This window comes from Ictalurus punctatus, chromosome 28 (assembly GCF_001660625.3).
Source record: "Ictalurus punctatus breed USDA103 chromosome 28, Coco_2.0, whole genome shotgun sequence".
Lineage (NCBI taxonomy): Eukaryota > Metazoa > Chordata > Actinopteri > Siluriformes > Ictaluridae > Ictalurus > Ictalurus punctatus.
In genome coordinates, this window is record NC_030443.2 from 10,620,988 (window position 1) to 10,644,325 (window position 23,338).

The following is a 23,338-nucleotide window of genomic DNA, read 5'->3' on the forward strand; positions in this document are numbered from 1 at the left end:
GCTTGAGAAAACAAAGAAAATGCATTTTCAGTCTCGTCGAATGAAAATCCGAACGTGTGGGCTTTGAAAAGGCTTTGATAAGTTACGTCAGCATAATTCATAACTGCTTCGAGACTTCTTCCTTCACCTCGTCCACATTTCTGCTATCGCTCTGTCTGTACCTGGGCAAAAAGGATTATCTTTAACTGGCTCAGACTCTGAGCTCTGTCGGTGAAAAGCGTGGCCACGATGAAGTGCGGATACACACTGTTGTGATAAAGATGTAGAGGTTGTATTGTGCAGTGTGGGCATTTTTTAAAATTGAAAATAAATAGTAATGATTTTTTAAATCATCCGCACCAGATAACTGGATCACAGGTTATCCAATACAGTAAAGCGCAGACTGTTTATACATACTGTTCCCACTCAGGTGTATAGTATGCTCCTTTTGGCATAAACAACCACATATTTCTTTTACAGGAGTCTCTTTTGGGTTTTTACCTCCATTATTTCATCTCAGTTCATCTATCTGACAAGTTCCAAGTGCAAGTCTATAAGTGTCAGCCAGGTCAGACATGTTTGGGGCATTCTGCTCCTTAGCTCATTTTTTATCCTAGCCAATTTAACAGTGAGCATTCACTCTGGCAGGAAAGTGACCCATAAAGACTAGGGAACACTGAGTGCCTGTCAAGCACCAGCATCAATTGGAGCTACTTGGGCACTTCTCACGCTTCATGATCACAAATCATCTAAAATGAAAAAAGCTCTTCAGCCAAGGTCCAGAGAACGTTTGCCTTTTCTGTTGTCATAGATTTGGATATAGACATCAAAGTGTGGTAAAATGCTTGTAGGAATCCAAGTGGCGATCAACACCTGTTATTGTTTTTTCAGTGATCACTGTCTGAAACTTTTCTTATTTATCCAATGGTAAATTTGGGGTTGAGCTTCCGCAAATGTTCATTTACCAGACATTATGTTTGCAGGCTGTGAGACACCTGTTAGATATATTCAAGGCTGTCTTTTCAAATTCTCTGGGCACAAGGCAGGGGACAGGGACGTTAGCTGGACTGTTAATCATGCGCAGCTGAGCCCAGATTCTTCTCCCTCAAAAAAAACTTTAAAAAAAAAAAAGTACTTCTAAATTGACTGTTTGCACTTTTTGCTTTTTTTTTTTGCATGTGAGGATGAATTGCTTAAAAATGTGAAAATTGGACAAAAAGTTGGATTTATCATAAAACATGCTTCGGGTTTTATCACTGTTTGCAGGACTTCCAGACTGATTAAAATATAAAACATTTTATCTGTCTAACAGGCTAGTTAGACAGGCTAGGCTAGTTTGGTGTCGCTAGCCAAGGGGAGGCACAACTACGCTATCACTGTATGAGTTTAGCTGCAAAGTACGTTAGCTGTATTTATGCTTTGCTCATATCATGTTCATGTAACTTTGAACTTGTGTAGACATTTACACACCTTGTTTCCCTGCTCAGCACGAGAGGGTGTTAGTGTTTCAGTTTCACCTCCTTCACTGGTAAAAAATAAATAAATAAAAAATTTAAACAAAAAAAAAAATCCTGATTTAAAATCGGCATATATCCAATTTTCCCCTCAGACAGACTGTGAGAGCTAGCGTTTGGCACAATTGAGACCTGCCAACCAATAAGACACGAGTATTTCCACGTGTTTTCTTGTAAACCCTGTGTGATTGGTCTTCCGATACAAATTCAACACTCCATTCACTGAAGATAGAAAATCACAACGGCGCCTTTTTATTTATTTATTTATTTTACTGACGTTCGGTTACATTGTGACAAACCGCTCCAAGTGGAGAATTATACGGGGCTAAAGAAAAAATCTTCAGGGCTACATCCCCAAATGCCCAGGCCAGGCTACGCCCCTGGCAGGGGACACCCTGGATGGACTGCTAACCCATCTCAGGGCACAATCACACACACAGTCACACACTATGGATGATTTGGAAATGCATATCAGGAAACCGGGGTACCCGGAAGAAACCACAAAAGCACAGGAAGAACATGCAAACTCCATACAGGGCACAGGAGGGATTCGAACCGCCAAACCCTGAGGTGCGAGGCAAACGTGATCACCACTACATGTACATGTTCTAGGCTATTTGCAGTAGATGGACTGCCCTGGAGACATGGCTGTTTAATGCATACTGGCCAGGGCTTGTATTCAGTGCACAGTGTACAGCATGAGGATAACATTTCATCACTAATTTCATTTGTATACATCATCTATGATATTATGTAATTTTTAGATCTACAGTGGATTGTAGCTCATAGAGCTTACAGCGTTCAAACTTTTCAGAGATGACACATGGGTGTGGAACAAGTCAGCGTCTGGAGCTGCTAAATCAAAGGACTGGAATGTAAGTAATGGCTGGCACTCGGGTGTGAAGATGACTAAGCATGGGCGTATCGCCTCCATTCATTAGGACCACAAGTATGAGAAGGTTACAGTTACACTTTGTGAGACTGGAGGCGCTACTATTTATTGCCAGACGAGAAAGATATCTTCCTGGTGCAGCTTAGATGTTCAGTCTATCAGAAATTTTGATCAGGCTCTTGATGGCAAAGACAGCCTTGCTTTGTAGGAAGTACGATTTTATACATGGCACGACTTCTAAATCACGGCGTGGTCCTTACATCACAACACAACTTTACTATTGCCAGTCATCATCACATTACGCCTCTTTTGCATAAAGTCAAACCTTCCAAATTTACATCAAAGGTTTGCATAGCTGCTGCCAAACCCTTCCTCAGATTTTCTTATCAGACACATCTGGCATAAGCAATTACTGCAGTTACATAAGGAAAATCATATATGATTTAAAGTGTTTTTTTAAAGCAAGTTTTGTAGAACTTAATAAGGTTTAGAAGCTTGACTTTTAAGCTTGTGTGCATGTGGTGTGTGTGTGTATGTGTGAGAGTAAAAGAGGGAGAGAGGGGGGAGATATGGGATATTTCTGTACGTCTGTGATGGCAGCTTTCCTGGCATCTCTGATAGCGAACGTTGATATTCGAATCGCCAAGTCTCCCACTCACTCTTGTATCCCCAAAAGCGCCTCCGACCGAATATATGACAACCTCCAAAAAAAGATTTCCAAACACGTCTTGGGCTATTTCTAACACAACCAACCTATTAAACACAGCGAGAAATTCAAGCAGGCAAACAATCTGAATACTGGCAGCTTTAAAAATTAGTTTTTTGCCAGGGGTTTGATTGTGTTATATTGCAGACATTTTTTTTAAAAAGATAACTGGGACTCGTATCGAAAAATGGTCTAGAGTGTAAAAATTGGCAAGTTAGAAAACTTACGACTTACAGTGCAACTAGACAATCGATAAAATGCATAATAAGAAAGTGTCATTTAATTACATGAAGGATTCACTGTACGTTCCAGCACCATCACAAAAGAGAGAGATACCGAGGCAGAGACGAGAAAAAGCTTTGACCTTGAGCTCAGTCCTTTTCCAGGCGTGTATCTAGGTTGCCAACGCCAAGAGACATTCTGTACACCAGAGGCATGACAACGTGCCATCCTCTCATTCCCTCTCACACACACTCGCTTGCGCAAGTGACACGTATAAAAACAGCCCTAGGCTGGAGGACTGAGGAATATGAGCGCCGTACAGTTGGACACTGATCCAGAAGAACGTAGGCGAGAGAGAAACACCGGATACGTTTCATTAAAGAAACTAGGGATTACTGGTGTTCGCCCTGTTCATACACCAGCCAATATTGACTGTTTGGGTGGATTGGCTTGAGCTGCGTCAGCTAAAAAAAAATATATGATCAAAATACGTTCATCAGGTTACTAGGAAAACCGGTATACCTGCTCATTCATGCAATTATCCAGCTGGTCAATCATGGAGCAGTATCACAGTGCATATAATCATACAATACAGGTCAAGAGCTTCAGCTGAAGTTAACAGCAAACAATAAGAATGGGGAGTAAAAGGGGATCTTTTTGACCACGGGATGCCAGACAGGCTGGGTTGAGTATTTTAGAAACTGCTGATCTCCTGGGATTGTCACACACAACAGTCTCTAGAGTTTACACATACAGCTGTGGAAAAAATAAAAAAACAAAAACCCCCTCCAGTGAGCAGCAGTTCTTCGGTGGAAACACCTTCTTGATGAGAGAGGTGATGGGACAATGACCAGACTGGTTTGAGTTGACAGGAAGGCTACGGTAATTCAAATAACCACTCATTTGGTGAGCAACCATGGTGAGCAGAAACGCATCTCAGAATGCATAACATGTCGAACCTTGAGGTGACTGGACTAGAACAACTCAAGAACCCCACGTTGGGTTCCACTCCTTTCAAGCAAGAGCAAGAATCTGAGGCTGCAGTTGGCACAGGCTCGCTGAAACTGGACAGATAAAGATTGCAATAATGTCAGAATTTAGCATCAAGAGCATGAATCTATGGACAAAATCTGCCATGTGTCAACATGGTGGTGGTGGTCGTGCCGTAATGGTGTGACGAATGTTTTCTTGGGATACCTTTTAGACCCCTTAAAAACGCATCAATAACGCATCATTTGAATACCACAGCCTATCTGAGTAATATGATGTGCGTCCCTTTACGGCTACAGTTTACCCATCTTATCGTGACTACTTCCAACACGTCACAAAGCACAAGTCGTCTCAAGCTGGTTCCATGAGCATGACAGTGAGTATATCAGTGGCCTGCCCAGTCACCAGCTCTGAATCCAAATTGAGCATATTTAACCCTCTTACCCCGTATGGCTGAAAAACCGGCTTGCCCTTCTTTGATCTATTCCCCTAAGGACGACATACCGGCTTGGTCGTCTGTGCCAAATCCCCGTAAGGCCGATATAGCGGATTTACAGTGTAAACGTTATCCCCGTAAGGCCGGTGTACCGGCATTACTCTGCTATGACTCCTTACTTATTTAATGATTATTTTTTGACCCGGAAGGTTGATGACGTCATGACGTCAGGACGTGATTATGACATTACGCCGGCATTACGACGAAGCTGATCCAAGCATGAATATTGGTGTAATAGTAGAAGTGAACTAAAAATGCCAAAGCGAAAAGCTTTTCGTGTTCCAGCTAAAGTCACACCTACAGTGAACACAGGTACATCTAAAACAGTGAAAAAAAGAAAGAAAAAACATACACAGTTACACAGGCGAGAGCGAGAATTCTAGATAGTGACAGCAGTGAAAGTTCAGGCGACGCTGAAACCGAAACTGATAGAGACACAATCTCTCCTGATTCAGACCCTGATCCGTCTTCATCTTCAGCATCAACCAGTGCGACTGACACTGCAGGGGTCTGGAGTCATAACGGGACCATCTCTGTGCATTCGTGAAAACACTACCTGCTGGTCTGATTATCACCATTTATTTATTTATTATTTACTTGAATTTATTCAAAGGCATTGACCACGCTGATGCTCGTATGGTACTTCTAAATGAGTAGAAGGATTTTAGCAAGCATTTTTTCGTAATTTCTCTAGTTAAGAATTGTGCTCTAAGTTTAGTAAAAACACTGAACTGCTTCATTTTCAAAGTAATATTACACAAATACATTATTATAAGTTGTTTCAAGGCCTAAAAATGTTCAAATTAAAATGTTGATTTGGGCCCAGGAACTCAGGGTTGGTGTGCTGTTTCTCTGGGGAATACAGGGTTATAGCACATAATACTGTGGGAACTTAGGGGTAAGAGGGTTAAGATGGTGTAACTGGAGAGTCGCCACATTGATGTGAATCTGACAAATCTGCAGGTTTACGTAATGCAACCATGTCAACACGGACCATAATATCAAAAGAATATTTTCAACACTTTTGTTAATCCATGCCACAAAGAATTGCTGCTGTTCAGAGCGCGAAGGAGGGTCCTCCTCAGTTTTTGTTTATACCGATTATCAGCAAAGCTGTGATTTGGCCATAGCTAATCACAGCCAAGCTGATGTTCAATATAATCGTGCAATTGTGATATAACTTTTACACAACAGTTCTGTAAACAATCATTTAATATCGAGTAACTGATATTTCGAACACAGTATGGCCAAATGTTTTGTTGTTTTTTGTTTCGCTAATGGAAATGGATCTCGAAGAAGTCACACTCGCTGATAGCGCGTCAGCTAGGTGGCTAGCTTGCTGCCCGTTGCGCCCACATTGATTTGTACGTTCCCTTTAAAGGTGCATCCGGTGAACTCGGCATCCCTTTATCTGACAAGCTATCATATTTTAAGTCAAAAGTTACATTCATGAAAAATGTATTGTTTCCTTTTGTTTAGGCGATAATGATGATGTGGCTAATTCTACTATAGTAATGGTATCAGTTAACTGTTGATAGAATTGGAATTTTAGGAACATGGACAAGCGGCATGTAGTGAAACGCCCCGGTGCAGTTATACTAAATATAAACACTCTCAGAACGCTGATCGTCCAATCAGCATAGTGAAACCTAATTAACTTGAAATGTACTTAACCAGAATACTCCATTCGGAATTTTGCTCAATTCGTTGAATTTTCATTTCTGTTTCTGCTGCAGTTGAGCAAAACTACATAGGAAGCACAGGAAGAAGTGTTCCCTTGTCATTATTCTGCTTTGAGTGCCATGTGAAGGTCACCATGAGCAAAAAGTTACAAAACCTTCAGCCACACCAACCGTTATTACACCATTTTGCTTGCGTGCGTCCGGGCGTATTGACAACATAAATCAGGTGACCTGTTCAGCAACAACGCAGTACAATGCAGCATCGGGTTTAAAATCTACTTCACAGTCAAAATGAAGACAAAATGCTGGTTAAAGGTGTAGCTCTGTCCTTTTCATGATCTCGGGAACATTTTGTGGAAGGCAGGAGCTGACCCGAAATGGGAAACCGGAACTTTTATTTACTAGTTTGTTTCAAATCATTGTATTCAGTATTCAGTGTCTTGCCATTAATAAGACATTTTAAAAAATGCAGCTGGTCATGTTACTGAGAAACCAGAGAGCACAAACTTTGTCCTTTGTCTTGAAGGCTTTCCTGTTTCGGAAACGTTCTGACTGGTTCAAAGCGCTGACGCTCGACACTTCCTTCGTGATTGTTTGAAGAAACTTCATTTTATCCATCAGTGCAACTCTTGAACTTGTCTACTACTCATAGGTTTTTGCAAATTATCATTTCATTTGTAAATAAATTTTAAATTAATCTATCAATGAATGATTGTCATCTCAGTTAATGTGATATTTGCAAAACCATATAACCAAAAACATCTCATTTGAATATGTTTTGACACATTTAACTATATATATATATATATATATATATATATATATATATATATATATATATATATATATATATATATATATATATATATATAAATATGAATGAAATTATTTGAGCATTTTTAAAACTTTCCTACAGACCCCCTGCAATTACACCACTGACCACTAGGGTTTGAGAAACACTGCACTGTCCGGTAGAGTAGGGCATATTGTAAGTGCCTAGTGTAAGTGTATAGTACGTCATTTGGGACACAACTTTAGTATTCACTCTCCGAAGCGTGTTTTCGGAAGATAGGCAAGGTAATGAGTAAACGTACCGCGCGCAGACCAACTAATCGATAATGAGATTCGTTGACAGTGATTTTCATAATCGATTATTATCGATTTTATCAATTAGTTGTTGCAGCTCTAATTTATTCCATCCGTTGTCCATACCGTTTATCCTTCACAGGGTCTTGGGCGAGCCTGGAGCCTATCCTAGGGAACTTGGTGCACAAGGCGGGGGGACATCCTGGACAGGGTACCAACACTACGCAAGGCACAATCACACACACATTCACACACTACAGACAATTTGGAAATGCCAATCAGCCTACAGCGTATGTCTTTGGAAAGGGTGAGGAAACCGGAGAACCCGGAGGAAACCCCCGAAGCGCACTCTGTGCACACGGGGCAGAGATGGGATTCGAAGCCCCAGCCCCGGAGGTGCGAGGATACAGTGCTAACCACTTGATTTTTATTAAATTACATTTTTTACATCAAATTACATTACATGTTTATTATTAGTTTTAGATTACATGGGTGTCCTCCATACAAGTGCCTGTGAATGAGGATGAGCTGTTACTATAGAAACGGTACCTTATCAGAAGTAGCGCATTCTGATTCAAGAATTCAACCGTGTTGCGGTCAACACTGTCACCATCCAATTAAAAAAAAAAACGTGAAATAATCACCCATTTCTATTCAGATCTAACTCCAAATACTGTTACCATGTTTCCATACCATTTCCCTGTGAACGTGGAAATCAGCATAAAGCATGGCGGGTCAGAGATGTTTTCAGAGCGAGTCTAGAAGCGTGGAAGGTGGTATGTGGTAGCTGTGTTTGGGACGCATCTGCACAAGCGTTTGCAAATGCCCTGGATTCTGCTGTCATCTGTTTACTGCACTCAACATGTCCTCTGGGCGATGGCATGACTCACAGTATCTCACAAAAATACACCGACACAAGATCAAGCACACGCGCACACACACACACACACACACACACACACACACACACACACACACACACACACACACACACACACACACACACACACACACAGTCACCAGAGACATTTCTCCAAGGATGATATGAAACTGTGAGACTGGCTCAATGAAAAAAATAATAATAATAATAACGATAGCGTAGTATAGTGTGTAATCATAAGTATCTAGAGCGTGTCTAAGCTGCAATGTGGGGAATTTATTCAACAAAATGTGTGTGTGTGTGTGTGTGTGTGTGTGTATATACAGCGGTCATTGCATAACCTCAAGTATGTGGTGCATGCTGGCGACAAATGTGTTGCCAGAAGGTCAGCACAAACCAGCCTCGTTGATCAGCTGACTAAATGTATTCACAAAGAGATTGTGTGCTAGTGTAGGCTCCTGATATCCGTGATGCACAGAACACGGACGGAATCACGGCTTTACAACACAAAAATGGGTTTTTAGTTATAAACACAGGCGTTCATGAAATTCAGACTTTATTCTAAATCTTCTGAACCTATTAACCATCTTGACAAATTTAGCATTATATTGTGTGTTTAGATATTCAGATATTCGTGTTATTTCAGCAAAGCAGTGTTCTTTGTTGACAAATTCTGGTCTCTCTGCATTCGCTAGCTGCGGTGGATAAATGGCAAAATAATGTCGAAAGGATTGGCTTCAGGTATTCTTCTTCGCTCAACTTGCTAAGTCAGCACCATGGCCTTTGTTGGTAATGTAAACCTGTTTACCTGCTCTGAGGGGAAAAAAAACACTAACTACAAATTGACTTGGAGTGGAAGTGTAAGGGCAGCTGTTGGAATCAAGGCAATAGATGTTTGTGAGTGTTTCTAAGTTTAGATCTACTGTAAATATGGATCATTTGTCTTTACTTATTGGAGATTTGATTACTTTTAAGAACTTGTAAATAATAGAAATATCTCAAGGTAAATATCTCAGTTGATTATGGCTTTGTTCACACTGGCAGTTGTATAATTTTGGGCCACCAAATTAGGGGTGGGCAATATGACGATATAATATCAATATCGCACTTGAGTTTCAACTTACGGAATGAAGACCGGACATTCTCCTTCAGGATTTTCTGGTAGAGAGCAGAATCCATGTTTCCCTCAATTATTTCAAGTTGCCAGGCCCTGAAGCAGCAAAGCATCCCCACAACATCACACTTCCACCACCATGCTTGACCGTAGGTATGATGATCTTTTTTTGGAATCCTGTGTTTGGTTTTCACCAGATGTAACAGGACCCCTATCTTCTAAACAGTTCCACTTTCGACTGCTCAATCCACAGAACATTCTCCCAAAAGGTTTGAGGATCATCAAGGTGTGTTTTGGCAAAATTCAGATGAACCTTAATGTTCTTCTGGGTTAGCAGTGGTTTTCACCTCACCACTCTTCCATGCATACCATTTTTGCCCAGTGTCTTTCTGATAGTGGAGTCAAGAACAGTGACCTTTATTGATACAAGAGAGGCCTACAGTTCCTGTGATGTTGTTCTTGACTCTTTTGTGACTCCCTGGATGAGTAGTTGCTGTGCTCTTGGAGGAATTTTGGAAGGTCGACTACTTCAGGGAAGTTTCACTACTGTGTCGAGTTTCTCCATTTGGAGATAATGGCTCTCACTGTGGTTCTTTGGAGTCCCAGAGCTTTAAAAAAGCTTTGAAACCCTTCCCAGACTGATGTATTTCAATCTCCTTCTTCCTCATCATTTCTGGAATTTCGTTCAACTTTGGCATAGTGCGTTACTGCGGAAAACCTTTTAACCAACTTCATACTGTTGAAAAAGTTCTATTTAAGTGTAGATTTGATTGAATTGATTAATCTGAGAAATCACTGACTACGTTTACATGGACAGCAGTAATGTAATTATTGACCTTATTCTGAATAAGACAATACTCTGATTAATGTGTTTACATGAGTCGCTTTTAGAATACTCCTTTCATGTTCCCATTTTATATGTTATATATAACATAGATCGATTAACAGCACGTCATTACGTCACCGCACCACGCCCTCTGATGTTCCTCCAGAATTTCACTTATCAACATACAGTTGGTCTTCGTTATGGTACCGTATACAGTTTTGGGTGTTTTTATTTTGAATTTTACGAAAGCTTCAAGTACAGTTAATTATTTGTCATGCTATATGTGCAAATAGACGACTGCTTGAAACCATGGGCTGCGTCTGAAACCGCATACTTACCATCTATATAGTAGCTGAGATACATGTATTTCGCCTACTATATAGTAGGTAAGTACGAGGTTCGGGACGCAGCCGTGCTCTCATTTGCCGTGTGTGTACGTGTCCTGTCGCAAAATGCAGTGAAAACTCCTACACGATGTTAATAGTGTGATTAAGGTGTGTACATGTCTATAATGCACTTCCATAATACGACTAAAATAGTAATAGTCCACATGTCTTAATTCAATTTATGTTTACTTCGAGTAGGACTTTAGCCGGATTAAGGTCATCAATAATCTCTGTTTACATGGTAGATTCTTAATCAGAGTATTGCCTTAATCTGGTTAATATCGGATTATTGTTGTCCATGTAAACGTACTGAATGTGACAGCGCGGGGTCAGGGGAGAGAGTGTGAGACAGGAGGGGCAAAGAACAGACGGCACTCATAAAACTTTCTTCTTTCCTATTAATGATTCAACGTTAATCACCATATGAGTTTGATCGCCAGCAAATGCTAATTGTCACGAGGCTGACGAACCGTACTGCAGCAGTACTCACTCAGCTTTGTGAATTTGCTCTGCAGCATCTACCCTCTCTCAGAGAAGCTCCTAATATTCGCACGCTCTTATTTTCCTCGAGTGTTGCCGCTACATTTGCGGCTTCCTGTTCAGACGATGGTTATTTCACATTGACGTTAGTTTCTGTTGCCTATAATATTTAGGGACAGCTTGAATGCTGTCCATCACCTCAAACTGTTACAACTGACCTGTGCTTGAACTGCAACTCGCCCTCCTGTTTATCTGAAGCTGAAAGAGAATATAGCAATGAATACTTTTGCATCTGTCAGGTTTATATATATATATATATATATATATATATATATATATATATATATATATATATATATATATATATATATAAATTCTTGAATTAGAGACTTGATTTCATGCTGTAATACTGATCACTTTTAAGAGTATCATCACATCTTGATTTCAGTTTGCTTTCACAGAAAGGCAGAATCTGAGGATTTTGGCTAGAATAAAAATCCAATCAGAAGGAATGCTTTGTTTAATTGAGACAGATTTTTGATTGAAATCAGGATCAGTCATACGTCCTGGAATGGTATCCAACATCATCATAAGTTTAATCACTTTCAACAAATCTGAAACATTATTTAGTTACATAACTTAAGCACAAAAAGTGCAATAAATGCCTCCGTAAAGACGTACACGCTAAAAGAGTCGTTCTCGGTTGATGTTAGTTTCATGTTTAATTTTAATTGCAGTCAAGAATACGAATAAAGAGGAAATTATGTTGAACAATTCTAAGCGGTAGTGCCAGGTTCAAGAATCTAACTGATTTATCGTCCTGACTATGGACACCTACCCCACACTCAGTCGTCCGTCCTTCCGTCCCTCATCGTACAGTAATGCTGCGGTCGACATGACTCGGAAAGGGGAAATTGAAACTTGGTATTGTCATTTTTGCAGTGCTTTGTTCTCTGTTAATGCTGTGTGCAGCAACATTGATTTGACTGACAGGTTGAGAAGACCTTCCCGACTTTCCAATAGGGATTTCATGTTTAGGTGGTGTTTTCTTCGGTTTTTCCTATTAGGAGTTCGGTTATGGGAGTTACCAGTTTTAGTTGAATGCAGCATAAAACAGCCCTCCTCTGGCCCACACTACCTCACTGGCAGGTCACAGCAATGGGTGCCTTCTATTAACGCCAGGTTGGTGTGACGTCCTGGATTTAAGATTTGCTGACCAATATTTTTGGCTCGAAGCAGCTAGCGTGTGTGTCTGCAGAGAGAGGTGGTTCTGAAGTGTGTAATCTCTTATTTATTACATAACGGCTCATTGAGATGTGGAGTGTGGTGTTTGAGAGGGTTGTTGGTCATTTGGAAGATATGAAATAGTCAATGATGTTGTACATAATGAGGATTGTGTTTTACAGCTCTACAACAGTGTAACCACTTGTCCTGCTCCTATACTCACCGTCGCATGCGTTCTGTCTGTTTCTGTCTCTCATCATCATCACAGAGCTCAATTCAGATCACCTTCGACGATAGCCTTCAGCTCCCTGTGTCCGCGTCCATCGAGCATGTGACCTGTACGGACCAGTCAGCGCACAGCATGGTGAGGCAGCAATCTCCCTTTTTATGCCAGTCATGATGTCGCGTAATACTGCGTTCACATGTCAACAGTAATGCAGAACAATTGATGACTGCAGCAGTAAAAAGCAGAACCTAACAAATCATCAAGGGGTGTTATGCTGATTTAGTGGGATAGAGCTTTATACTGAGCAGATGCTATTATAATGCCATGAAAAGCTTTTTTTTTTTGTCAGGTCGAGTAAGGAGTAAAACACAACAAGGCAAGCTCTTATAGGAAAATAATCAATGCTGGGGTGGTGTGATGCAGCCTGAGCTCGAAGTGGATTATTTTCCATTAACAGCATGAATTGAAGCATTTTATTCATCTAATATAACAGCTGTTTGTCAACAGTTACAGTTTTTTCATATATTAAAGAACATTATGTTTTACTTTTAACTGTTTCTAGTTAAATATAATGTTGTGGAACGTCCTCAAGGCAAATTAGGTCCTGTTCACACTAACGGTATAGTTTCTTTCTTTTCTTTATCTTGAAGTTAATAAGACAATAAATGCAGCTTTTCATGTTACAAAACAAACCGGGAACGTGACCTCTCCAATGGCAGAAAACGTACTGACCGTTCCCAAAGCTCTGACACTGGAGACTCCTTCCAAAAATATTATATAAAATATGTAGGGTCTTTTTTATGGAAGGCGTTACCGTATCAGTGTTTATACAGCCTTAATAAATAATAAGCATTTTTAATCAGTTTATTAGTCAGCTTAGATTATTTAGTAATTATACAAAAGCCTAGGAATGAAGTTGTTACTATCGAAATGTTGATAATATATTAGAACAGTCGCATTAATATAATCCTGTAATTTATATTACAGAAGGCTTGTTATGTAGTACAGCATTCGCTTCAGCTAAAAGTACAATTGTTCCGGGGGGAACCCCACCCGGTTTGTCCATTTGTTATGGTGTGGAGGTCAAAGCTGACAGTTCTGTTGACGGTTTTAAGTGTCAGCGCATCAGCGTAAACATTTCTATTGTTGTTTTATTGCAAAACACTAAATATCTTTTCTTCCATCAATATCTTACTGCTGACATGTGAGCACAGCATGAATATTTAAATTTTCTGTATCGTTAGCTTGTTTTGCTGTCCTGTATGCATCATAGCACCACTGTGATTCAGATAAGTATTTTGCAGTATATTTTGGACATACAGTTTACAGTTCATGTTATTGCTTTGGACATGGTAACTGTCATCATGTAATTGCAGCACCAGAGACTAGAGTTGCATCGTGAGGGTATGTGTAGAATCTGAGAGTCTGTTGCAGTTTGTTATTACAGGGTCTTGCATAGGTGTATGTAATGAATCTACACAAAATAGCCCATAATATTGACTTGTGATTGTATAAGCATTCATACCATCACTGTGAAACCCTTAAATTAGTTCTGTTGCAACCAGTTTGCATCAGAAGGCAGATATTTAGCTGAATGGAGTCCACTGCTGCGTGTTTAATGTGTCACATGATCTCAGTATAAATATGCTTGTTCCTTGAAGGTACAGAGTAAACATACTTAAACCAACAGCATCGTGAAGCCTAAAGAGCCATCAAAACAAGTCCAGGATAAAGTCCTGGAAACATATCAACCTATAGAGCACCATTAAATCCTCTGAAGAATGGAAAGAATATGGCAGAACTGTTCTTAGAGAGGTCCATAACTAAGATGGGAGAAGCCTTTACCAGGACAACCAAGACAACCAAGGACAACCAAGACATTCACCAAGCTTTATGAAATCCTGTTTAGAGTTTGCCGAAAGGCATATTAAAGATCCGGCAAACATGTAGAGAAAGGTTCTCTGGTCTGATGAGACCAAAATAAAAAGTATTTCTTGGCCTTGGTATAAATCCATCCTCACAATGAAGCATGGTGGTGGCAGCATCATGTGGCACTTCATGGTAGCTTCTCTGATTAATTTCCTCCTTACCAGGCCATTGACCCAACATTTCCAGGACTTTGTCTCGGACATGTCATGATCCTGTTTGTTTAGGTATGTTCTTTTTGTGTTCTCTACGTTCTCTAGGTAGAGAATATAGGTATGGAATCCATTCAGTTTATTGTATGATTTCACATGCCAACTGGTTTCACCAGAACTAGCTAAAAACTGGGGTTAATACTTACTTTTATTTGTAAAAAGGTTTCATTTCAGCATGAGCATTATGAATTGTTTTGTGTAGATTCATACTATGTAATCCAAATGATGTCCTTCAGGTCCAGCCTTTAATACTTCAAAATGTTGACAACTTGACTACTTAGGCAAGCTTAAGTGTAGGAATAGCTTGCATAAGTGAATACTTCCGCAAGCTACTGTATTTACTATGTATGACAATTGTGTCTCTAAAACATAGACTTTACGTGAATCTTGCCTTTTTCTCCCCCTTCAAGGTATTGCAGTGCAAATGTTCGGTTGACACGGTAATGTTCCCTGTGACTGTCACTCAGCAGTCACCTGCAGCTGTCTCCATGGACACATACCAGGTTTCCATGGAGCCCATGCAGGCCCAGGTAAAAACTACAAATGAAGTGGAATTGCTTTCAGGACTTTGCCTACATGTGTTTTGCTGTGTTCTCATCATCAGGTTTGTCTAGCTCAGGGTTCCTCTATTCCTGTCCTGGCCACCCACTGCTCTGCACAGTTTGAACATTTCTCACTTCTAAAACACCTGATTCAGGGCACCTGATCAGCCGGAGCATGTTTGCTGGGGAATAAGGGAAACGTCAAACTGTACACATGTCTCCAGGAGGGTCTTCGTAGAGAATCTTTGTCTTTTTGTTTTTTGCATTCATATAAATATGGGCAACGTAGCAAAAAAATAAAAATACTTGAACAAAACTTGAACGGTCATTTAAAAAAATCTTCACTAACCACCTTATCGTAGTAGTCAGGGTCACAGTAAATCTGGATCCTAGAACACTGGGTAAAATTTTCACCTCAAATCAGCTACTTGTAACTGTGAGTAGGTGTGAAAGTACTGACAGTATCTGCATTAACCAAGAAAAACTTATTGTGACGGGATTTTTATTATCATACATCACCAGATCATCCACTCCAAATATGGTTTTATATATAGTAATATATAATATGGTTATATGATTAGCATTAATACTGCCATTAAGCTGTAACTGCATTGAACTGCAGTTTAGATCACATGGAAAGGCTGAAAGATGAAATAAGATCTGCTATAAATATCTGATCTAGCTGTTGGTTCAAGTGAAGCCTTAGGAGAGCTGCGGTGCTGCTTGTTGGAGGTGTGCCTACAGTGTCAGTTTACACTGCTCTCCTTTTGCCATCTCAATAATTTAATGAAGCCTTAATGTGACTGTTGGGACAGTGGCTCATGGAGTAGCAAGAGCTGATATTGTTTCTCTGTGAGGTATGCTTTACAATAACAGGTCAGACAATTATGAGATAAATAATGACAGCTATTACCATGGCTGTAACTGTATTTGTAATTGTAATTGTAAGGAATATTTTATAACGTCATCTCAGTACACGTAATGTACTTCTGAAATAAAGATACTGTGTTAACTCGTAAGGACAATGCTCAGCGTTCGAAATTGTTCCATTTGTTCGTTAAATAAGTTTTACTAATGTCAGTCACACCTTTTGTTTATGGGTATTAGTTTTGTGGTTCTCTACTGTGTGCAAGTTCTGTTCATGGAGATATGATATGAGGATTCTGCAACATAATCAGTGGTTTTATTAGTTCATGCTTTGTGTCCTTTGCAATTAAAATATTGCCTGTGGTAAATCAGGGTTGGACAAATAGTAGTCTGGGTGCCTGGGACAAGCAGACTAGGTGTCCAATCTCCTCAACCACCACTAGTGTGTAGGATCCACCTGGATGATGCGTCAGCAGCCATAGTGCACCAGAACGGCAACTACACACCAGCTGTTAGTGGAGAGGAGAGAGTGATGTAGCCAATTCAGAGATGGGGATTATTAGGGAGTCATGATAGAGAAGGGCTAAGGGAGGAATTTCGCCAGGACACCAGGATTATACCCCTACTCTTTATGATAAGTGTCAGTTGCCCAGCAGACAAACAGGTTTAGTAAGCTGTTCATTTTACGTCACCAGTGGTGGTGGTGGGGGGTTTTTTTGTTTGTTTTTTTTCTCCATTCATCAACAACCAGAAAGCTCCACATTGACTTTCCCACAGAAAACATTATATTTGATATGTGTGGTTCAAACACAACATCCACTTGGTTCATATATGCCTCAATGGTGTAGCGTGTGCTACTCCTTGAATCTGCTGCAATGAGCATGTGAACTGAGTATGTGGTCTGGCTGTTGGTACTATTATTAATTATTTTTTGAGGCTTATTTATTAGTTTAAACCAGCGTTGCTCACTTTGTGGATTTGTCACAAAATTTATTGTAGATCCCTTTAGTGATATTTTATTGATTTTTTTTTGGATTTTTTTTTTAAATGACCACATTGTAGTGACTGTATAAGCAGACATTAGCAACTTCATAGAGCTCTCCAACTCACAGTAGCTGGTTGTACAGTTGAGAGAACATGTTTGGTACCATTTAAAATGTTTGTGGTGAGTCAGCAAGGTCTGCTTGCTTGAGCTTATGTTCCCAATGACCAATCACTGATCACCAGTGTTTGTCCCTCCCACCTACTTCCTAGTACAAGTGTCCATAGCTGTCTCCAACAACTCACTACCTTTGCTTTCTTTGTCATCGTCATTTTGAATTTTTACTTTAGTATTTAAACATAAATACATAAATAATTTGTTTGTGGTTCCATGACAAAAGATGATTTTTCTATTAAAATGTAATAATGTATTATTTTGTACATCATGTAACACATTATGCAAATGATTGTGAAAATTCAAAGGATATGCCAATTAGTCTATGATGTCATCTGGCCACTTTTTGAGCATGCATTAGCTGCTTTCTCAACAAAAAAAAAAACATTGGTAACATTGGGTTTAACTGATGCTAGACAGTTTTTCCGGAATCAGCAATACGAAGGAATGTGGATACAGTGACATAATTGATTGAAATGCAGTACAGTGCAGCACAAAAACTGCTGCTTAACTCTCATGCTAGCACAACATGCAGTCACCTCGCATTTAAACACTATAACTAGTGAAAGTGAAGTCACTAGACAGACTCAAATAACGTCTCTACATGAGATGAGAGAGCACCACAGCTCACAGCCGAAATGTTAGCCAAGGACTACGTGCCTGAGGGTAGAAACACAATATGCTTCATCAGCAGAGACATTATTAGAAAATGATGAAGACTTTGGCTACATAAAGTCGTCCCTCCGAGGGATTCAAGTACTTGCTTATTTTCCATAACCTATATTAATGCACATAAATAGCTCTTCATATTTTGGAAATTGATTTAGTTACTGCTTTTTTTGGGACTGGGATGTTTAAGCAAAACAGTTCATGCTAATTACTACTGTTGTAAAAGCTGGCATGTTCGGGGACTGTTGCAGTTGCAGGTCTGCTTGGAGGAGGTGGAGGAAGAAGGTCTGCTGGTGTCCTGGATGTTTTCCCAGCAGCCCCTGCTCTCTTTAACCCTGACACCACGGCAGAGAGTTCAGAGGGAGGTGAGGGAAAGTTCACCTGAATTTTATTTACATGCCGTTTGTAGCCTGTGTTCAGAATCCTTAAGGTATTAGCATTACAACTTATCCTCTAATGACTTTTATTCCCCTTAGTGTAGAAATCCCAGCTAGCTGGCAGAGCAGCTCACTTTCCCCAGCCCATTGGCACTAGAATAAAAAGATCAAACAATGGAAGAACAAAATGGTTACAAACCACCTTGTATACTAAAAAAGGATTCATGAAAAGATACACGCTTTTTACCACAAGGGGGCGCAGAATGCTAAGCATAGTCAGCTTTATAACATGGTGAGGCATGCTGTTATAGGAAAGTCATCATAGTCATACTTGTGATATGTTTAGAATTACATTTAATGATAAGAAACGTCGCCGAAACAAGTTAGTTGCGTTATACTTGCGTTATAACAGCTATAAACAGTTGAATGCATAAAATGTAGTTTGTCAGTTTGTCTTTTTACAGAGAAATTGCAAAGTAGTACAGCCCCCATCCTACTCACAGAAAAGCATCACCATATCACCGATTATCTGTTTCTCTATGTTTAAACTTGTGATGATGGTGGTATACTTCAAAAGATGGAGGAACAAAATGGAACACAAACCACCACCAAAGTTGGAGCTATTGGTACACCATAGTTGTGTCCCAAATGACATACTATACATTATACACTTATACTATGCACTCTGCCGTCTAGTGTCTGAATTTTAGAAGGGTAGTCTCGTTTCGAATGGCACACTCGGTATTGTACTATCTGGAAGTATATGTTGTTTCCCGGTCGAAGTCAAATTACGTCAAATGCACATAATGCAATGGCGCTAGCATTAGCAAAATAGCCAAACAGATAACACAACCGAACTGGTACATTTGACTGTTTATGTTAATGTTTGTTTTTATGCCCAACAAGACCTTAGTCACCGTCAGACGGAGGTGTAATCGTCTCCGCAGACGAATTTTATGTGCACAATTGCAAATCAGCATAGTAAGGTTGTGGTTGTGGCTGCTGGCAGTGTAAACATCTTTTTTTTTTTAACGTTCAGCATCTGAGCCTGATATAGTCCCTCTACATTGGTTACGTAAGGAAAGCTGTGACTATTGAGTACTTGAGGTGTTTTTTTTTTTTTTCTTCTTTTTTCGGTTGAATGAGTGCATCATCCAGGAACTTAAGGTCCCTCTAGTTTTTGGGGGGTTTTCAGTGTGAGCACACTAATCACACAATTTATACTTTAAATTGGCTTAGAATAGTGCATAAGTGTGCAATTTGGCACACAATTCATGACTTAATGATATTGTAGTGTTGCCAGGTTTGAGGTTATGCCGTGCAGTACTTTTGCAGGTAAAATTTATTTATTTATTTATTTTACTGGTTGAAAGTCATGACAAACTGCCTCTCGATTATAAACGTGCGATGCCATGAATCTGTGAATGGCTTTGCTTATTCTCATAGCTAGTTTTTATTTATAAAAATATACATAATAATTTACTACAAATTGAGACCTGGGTAAAAAAAAACAACTATTTATGGAAACTGTGTGTTTGTAATATCATTTTGTTGAAATGTATGGTGGTTAAACTGTTAAATACTATTTATAGAGTTTGGAAGTGGCATATTATGAGTTTTGGGCTAGGTTTTTTTTTTCTTATTTTTTTTTGTTCTACTATTGTAACACTCATCTGGCAACCCTATAAACAGAACAAACTGCAAAAACTCTCTTAACAGATGCTGTAGACATCTGTTCGTTGTAGTGTTGGTTTATTTTGCAGTGTACAAAGGATAAGAGACAGGAGATGGTGGTATGATTTGAGGGCTCCCCCCTCAAAACTGGGACTCAAACTGCTGCTCCATACAAGTAATATGTGATATTTGAACCAAAACCAGACCAGTCAATGTTAGTAGTGCTGGTTGGAATTTTGCACAAACTACAGCGTATAATCTGAAAGCATCATGTCAGTGAGTGAAAAGACATCTTTGTGCATCAAAATGTCTTTTTCCTTTGAAGTATACTGCCATCATGTAGTTGCTCTAGGGTTGATATACGTGAATTGTGTATTAATACTGATGAGTGTGGTCTGGAACTGTGTAAAGGACTCTGAGGCAGAGGTGGACGTGGATATGATAGCAAAGTTGGTGGAGGATACACTGTATGCCACGCAGCCTGCAATGATCCTCAACCTGAGAGCATGTGTGTCCAGTCCTGCTGTAAGAACACACACACACACAAACCCCATTTACATCATGTTTTTGATTCACTTCTCTGTATTTCTCATAAGTTAATGTATTTGTTTGAACAGGCATATCTCATGTGTGAACTATGATATTAAAGAGGTGTGGCTCTTCAAAGAAGATTACAATCATTTACAGTCATTCATTGTTAACAGTAACTCTTTTCCCTCTTTCCCAGTTTCCCAGAGAAAAACAAGAATGGAGTCAAAACTCTCCGCAGCAGAGCAACGCTGTCAGACGCCTTCTGGTACGCCAGCTCAAAGTCTCCAGGATCAAAAAAGGTGCCACTTTCTTCACGTTTTTCTTCGCCAATATTCACACGGACACATCTGTTTGCTCTTCATTTTCCATAGGTCCAGTGTTTTTGTGTGAGGGTATAATTTTCATATCACAAACATAAAAGAGATCCACAAATTTACAAAAAAAATTGAAATTCAGAACTGTGTGTTTGTTCGTTCGGGAAACCAGACCAACAAGCATTTACTGAAATAAATCCATATTTTTCCTTTTAACACAGCTATGTTGGGGTTTGAGTGGGTATGGATTAGAGGTTAACCGATTGATTGATATTGCTGATTAATCAGCACGGGTAACCCATTGATGGAACTATCGGTTATCAGCAAAAATCCACACCGATAGTTTTTCTGTTGCAGGAGCGGCCGTGAAGGGTCCACCGTCATTATACAGTACGAGAGCGGCCTCTAGAGGCGAAATAAAAACCATCACTGACAAATTTTGTTGTGTTATTTGAAGTAGGGTTTTTTAAATTCATTTTGGATGTCTATATTTTTATTTCTTATTTGGAGTGTTTATTTTTTGGTTCAGTTTGGATGTCTGTCTTTTATTTACTTTAGTATTTATCAATAGTTAATAAATATTTTTATTTATATATTTGTTTCATTTAAAAAAGTACAGTACATTTTTAATGGTACAGTCAGTACTGCTTATTTTTTGCAAGAGAGTTCACTTCTTTTATATTTTATGATCGGTTATCAAGCAGGTACTGCCCATCCTAGTTATCGGTATCGGTAAAATTCACTATCGGTCGAGCTCTAGTAATGATGGTGTGCACTCAGGTTCGCAGGCTCATGTTGGGGAGCTGTGCTGTGTGCTAAGCCTGGACATCCCAGTGCTGGAGAAGAGAACCCGCTTCCTCACACGTTCTTCCAGCCCCAGAGCCACGCTGGACTGGGGGGAGGACTTTACACTGTGAGTGCACTTACTTTTGTATGAGCAATTATCTTCAAAAATCTTGGTTATTTGTGTGTTTGGGATGCTTTGGTTAAAAACAACATACTTTTTTGAACTGAACAAGCCCTGAAGACTGCATACTGCTAATAGTTTGGTTGGGTTAAAAAAAAAAAGCCTTTGCGTCATTATGTCAAATTTCTGTATAATCACATTAACAGTAATATGAAAAGAAAAACTTGAGTTGTGTTGCGTCAGTTCTTTTAAACATGGCCTCACAAATCAGCTGTGTCCTGGATGTGTTGTTATTAGAGAATAATCAACAATAAGGTTTGTGATGCGTTCGGACACGGAGTGCAGTTACTGTTCCTGTTATGCTGTACCTCATTACTTTACTGTGGCAAGATATTTCTTAACTAACTCAGTGTTCCTATGCATGCATTAAATAAATAAAATATTTAGTTTTGTGATTGTTCACCCCACTCATATACAGTGAATTTTTTTATATAGTTATTAAGTTATTTTTTTTATTAGAGATGGCACAATAACACTTTCTTTTATGATACAGATTGATACTGAAACCTTGAGCATCAGCTGATATCGATACCTATCTGATATTATTTCATTAAAAACCACTAAACTTAATTTTTTTTTTTTTTTACTGAAGCAGTTAAAAATGTAAGGGGGAAAAGTTAAAAACATGACTCGTGCAAAACCGCAGCTTTCACACAAAAATCTATTTGCAAATATAAAGTATACATATAATAAAAAATCAGTCCTGACAAAAAATACAATCTCTTTGAAAAAACTCTTTTCCAAACCTGGTTCCAGTCTTTTCCATTTGGTACAGGATCGGTCAAATTCATTTATTTATTTTTTTGCTGATCTCAGCCTGATACAGATCCTGGGTATAATATCGGTGCCATCTTTACTTTTTATAGCAACAGTATTTTATTAATTGCACTGTGTACCCATGTATTTCTCTCTACATATCATACAGGGAAGTTTAGCATCATGTATAGTGGTCAGATTGTTTTAAAGCGAGACAGAAAGGATTACAGAATTGGTGTAACAGAGCCCCTGCAAATGAAAAGACAGCCTTGTGTTCAGTGATCAATGTATTTTTTCATTTCACCCTTTTGAAATGAAAAAAAGCTTCACTTACAACCTTTTTTTTCTATCATTCTTAAAAGTGTGAGCTCAAATCCACCCTCCTCCCATGTACCGTGGATGTGTGAAGTCGCTGGCTGGACATGCGATGAGCCATTAGCGCCCTTAAATCAGCACTATTAACAGAACATTCACAGTCTCCTGCTGTGAACTATCGTAATGCTGCTGATTCGGCATAGCACATGTTGTACTGCGATGGTGTGACTATTAATTGCCCTTGAATCACCAAATCATATGCTAAGGCACAAATTACATAAAGATTTAACCGCTTTACAACTATGTGATTAGAAACTGGATGTTTTTAT

At 39.3% G+C, this 23,338-nt stretch overlaps 1 protein-coding gene across 2 annotated transcripts in view; it reads left to right on the top strand.

The window, feature by feature from the left end:
• c2cd2l (c2cd2 like) overlaps positions 1–23,338 on the top strand; it is a 56,379-nt gene that overhangs the window by 22,848 nt on the left and 10,193 nt on the right. For both annotated transcript variants that reach the window (XM_017460077.3, XM_017460076.3), the window contains 6 exons: positions 12,746–12,841; positions 15,252–15,371; positions 18,327–18,440; positions 20,538–20,651; positions 20,854–20,956; positions 21,752–21,884. In XM_017460077.3, the coding sequence (XP_017315566.2) occupies positions 12,746–12,841; positions 15,252–15,371; positions 18,327–18,440; positions 20,538–20,651; positions 20,854–20,956; positions 21,752–21,884 (680 nt within the window). The remainder of the gene's footprint in view (positions 1–12,745; positions 12,842–15,251; positions 15,372–18,326; positions 18,441–20,537; positions 20,652–20,853; positions 20,957–21,751; positions 21,885–23,338) is intronic.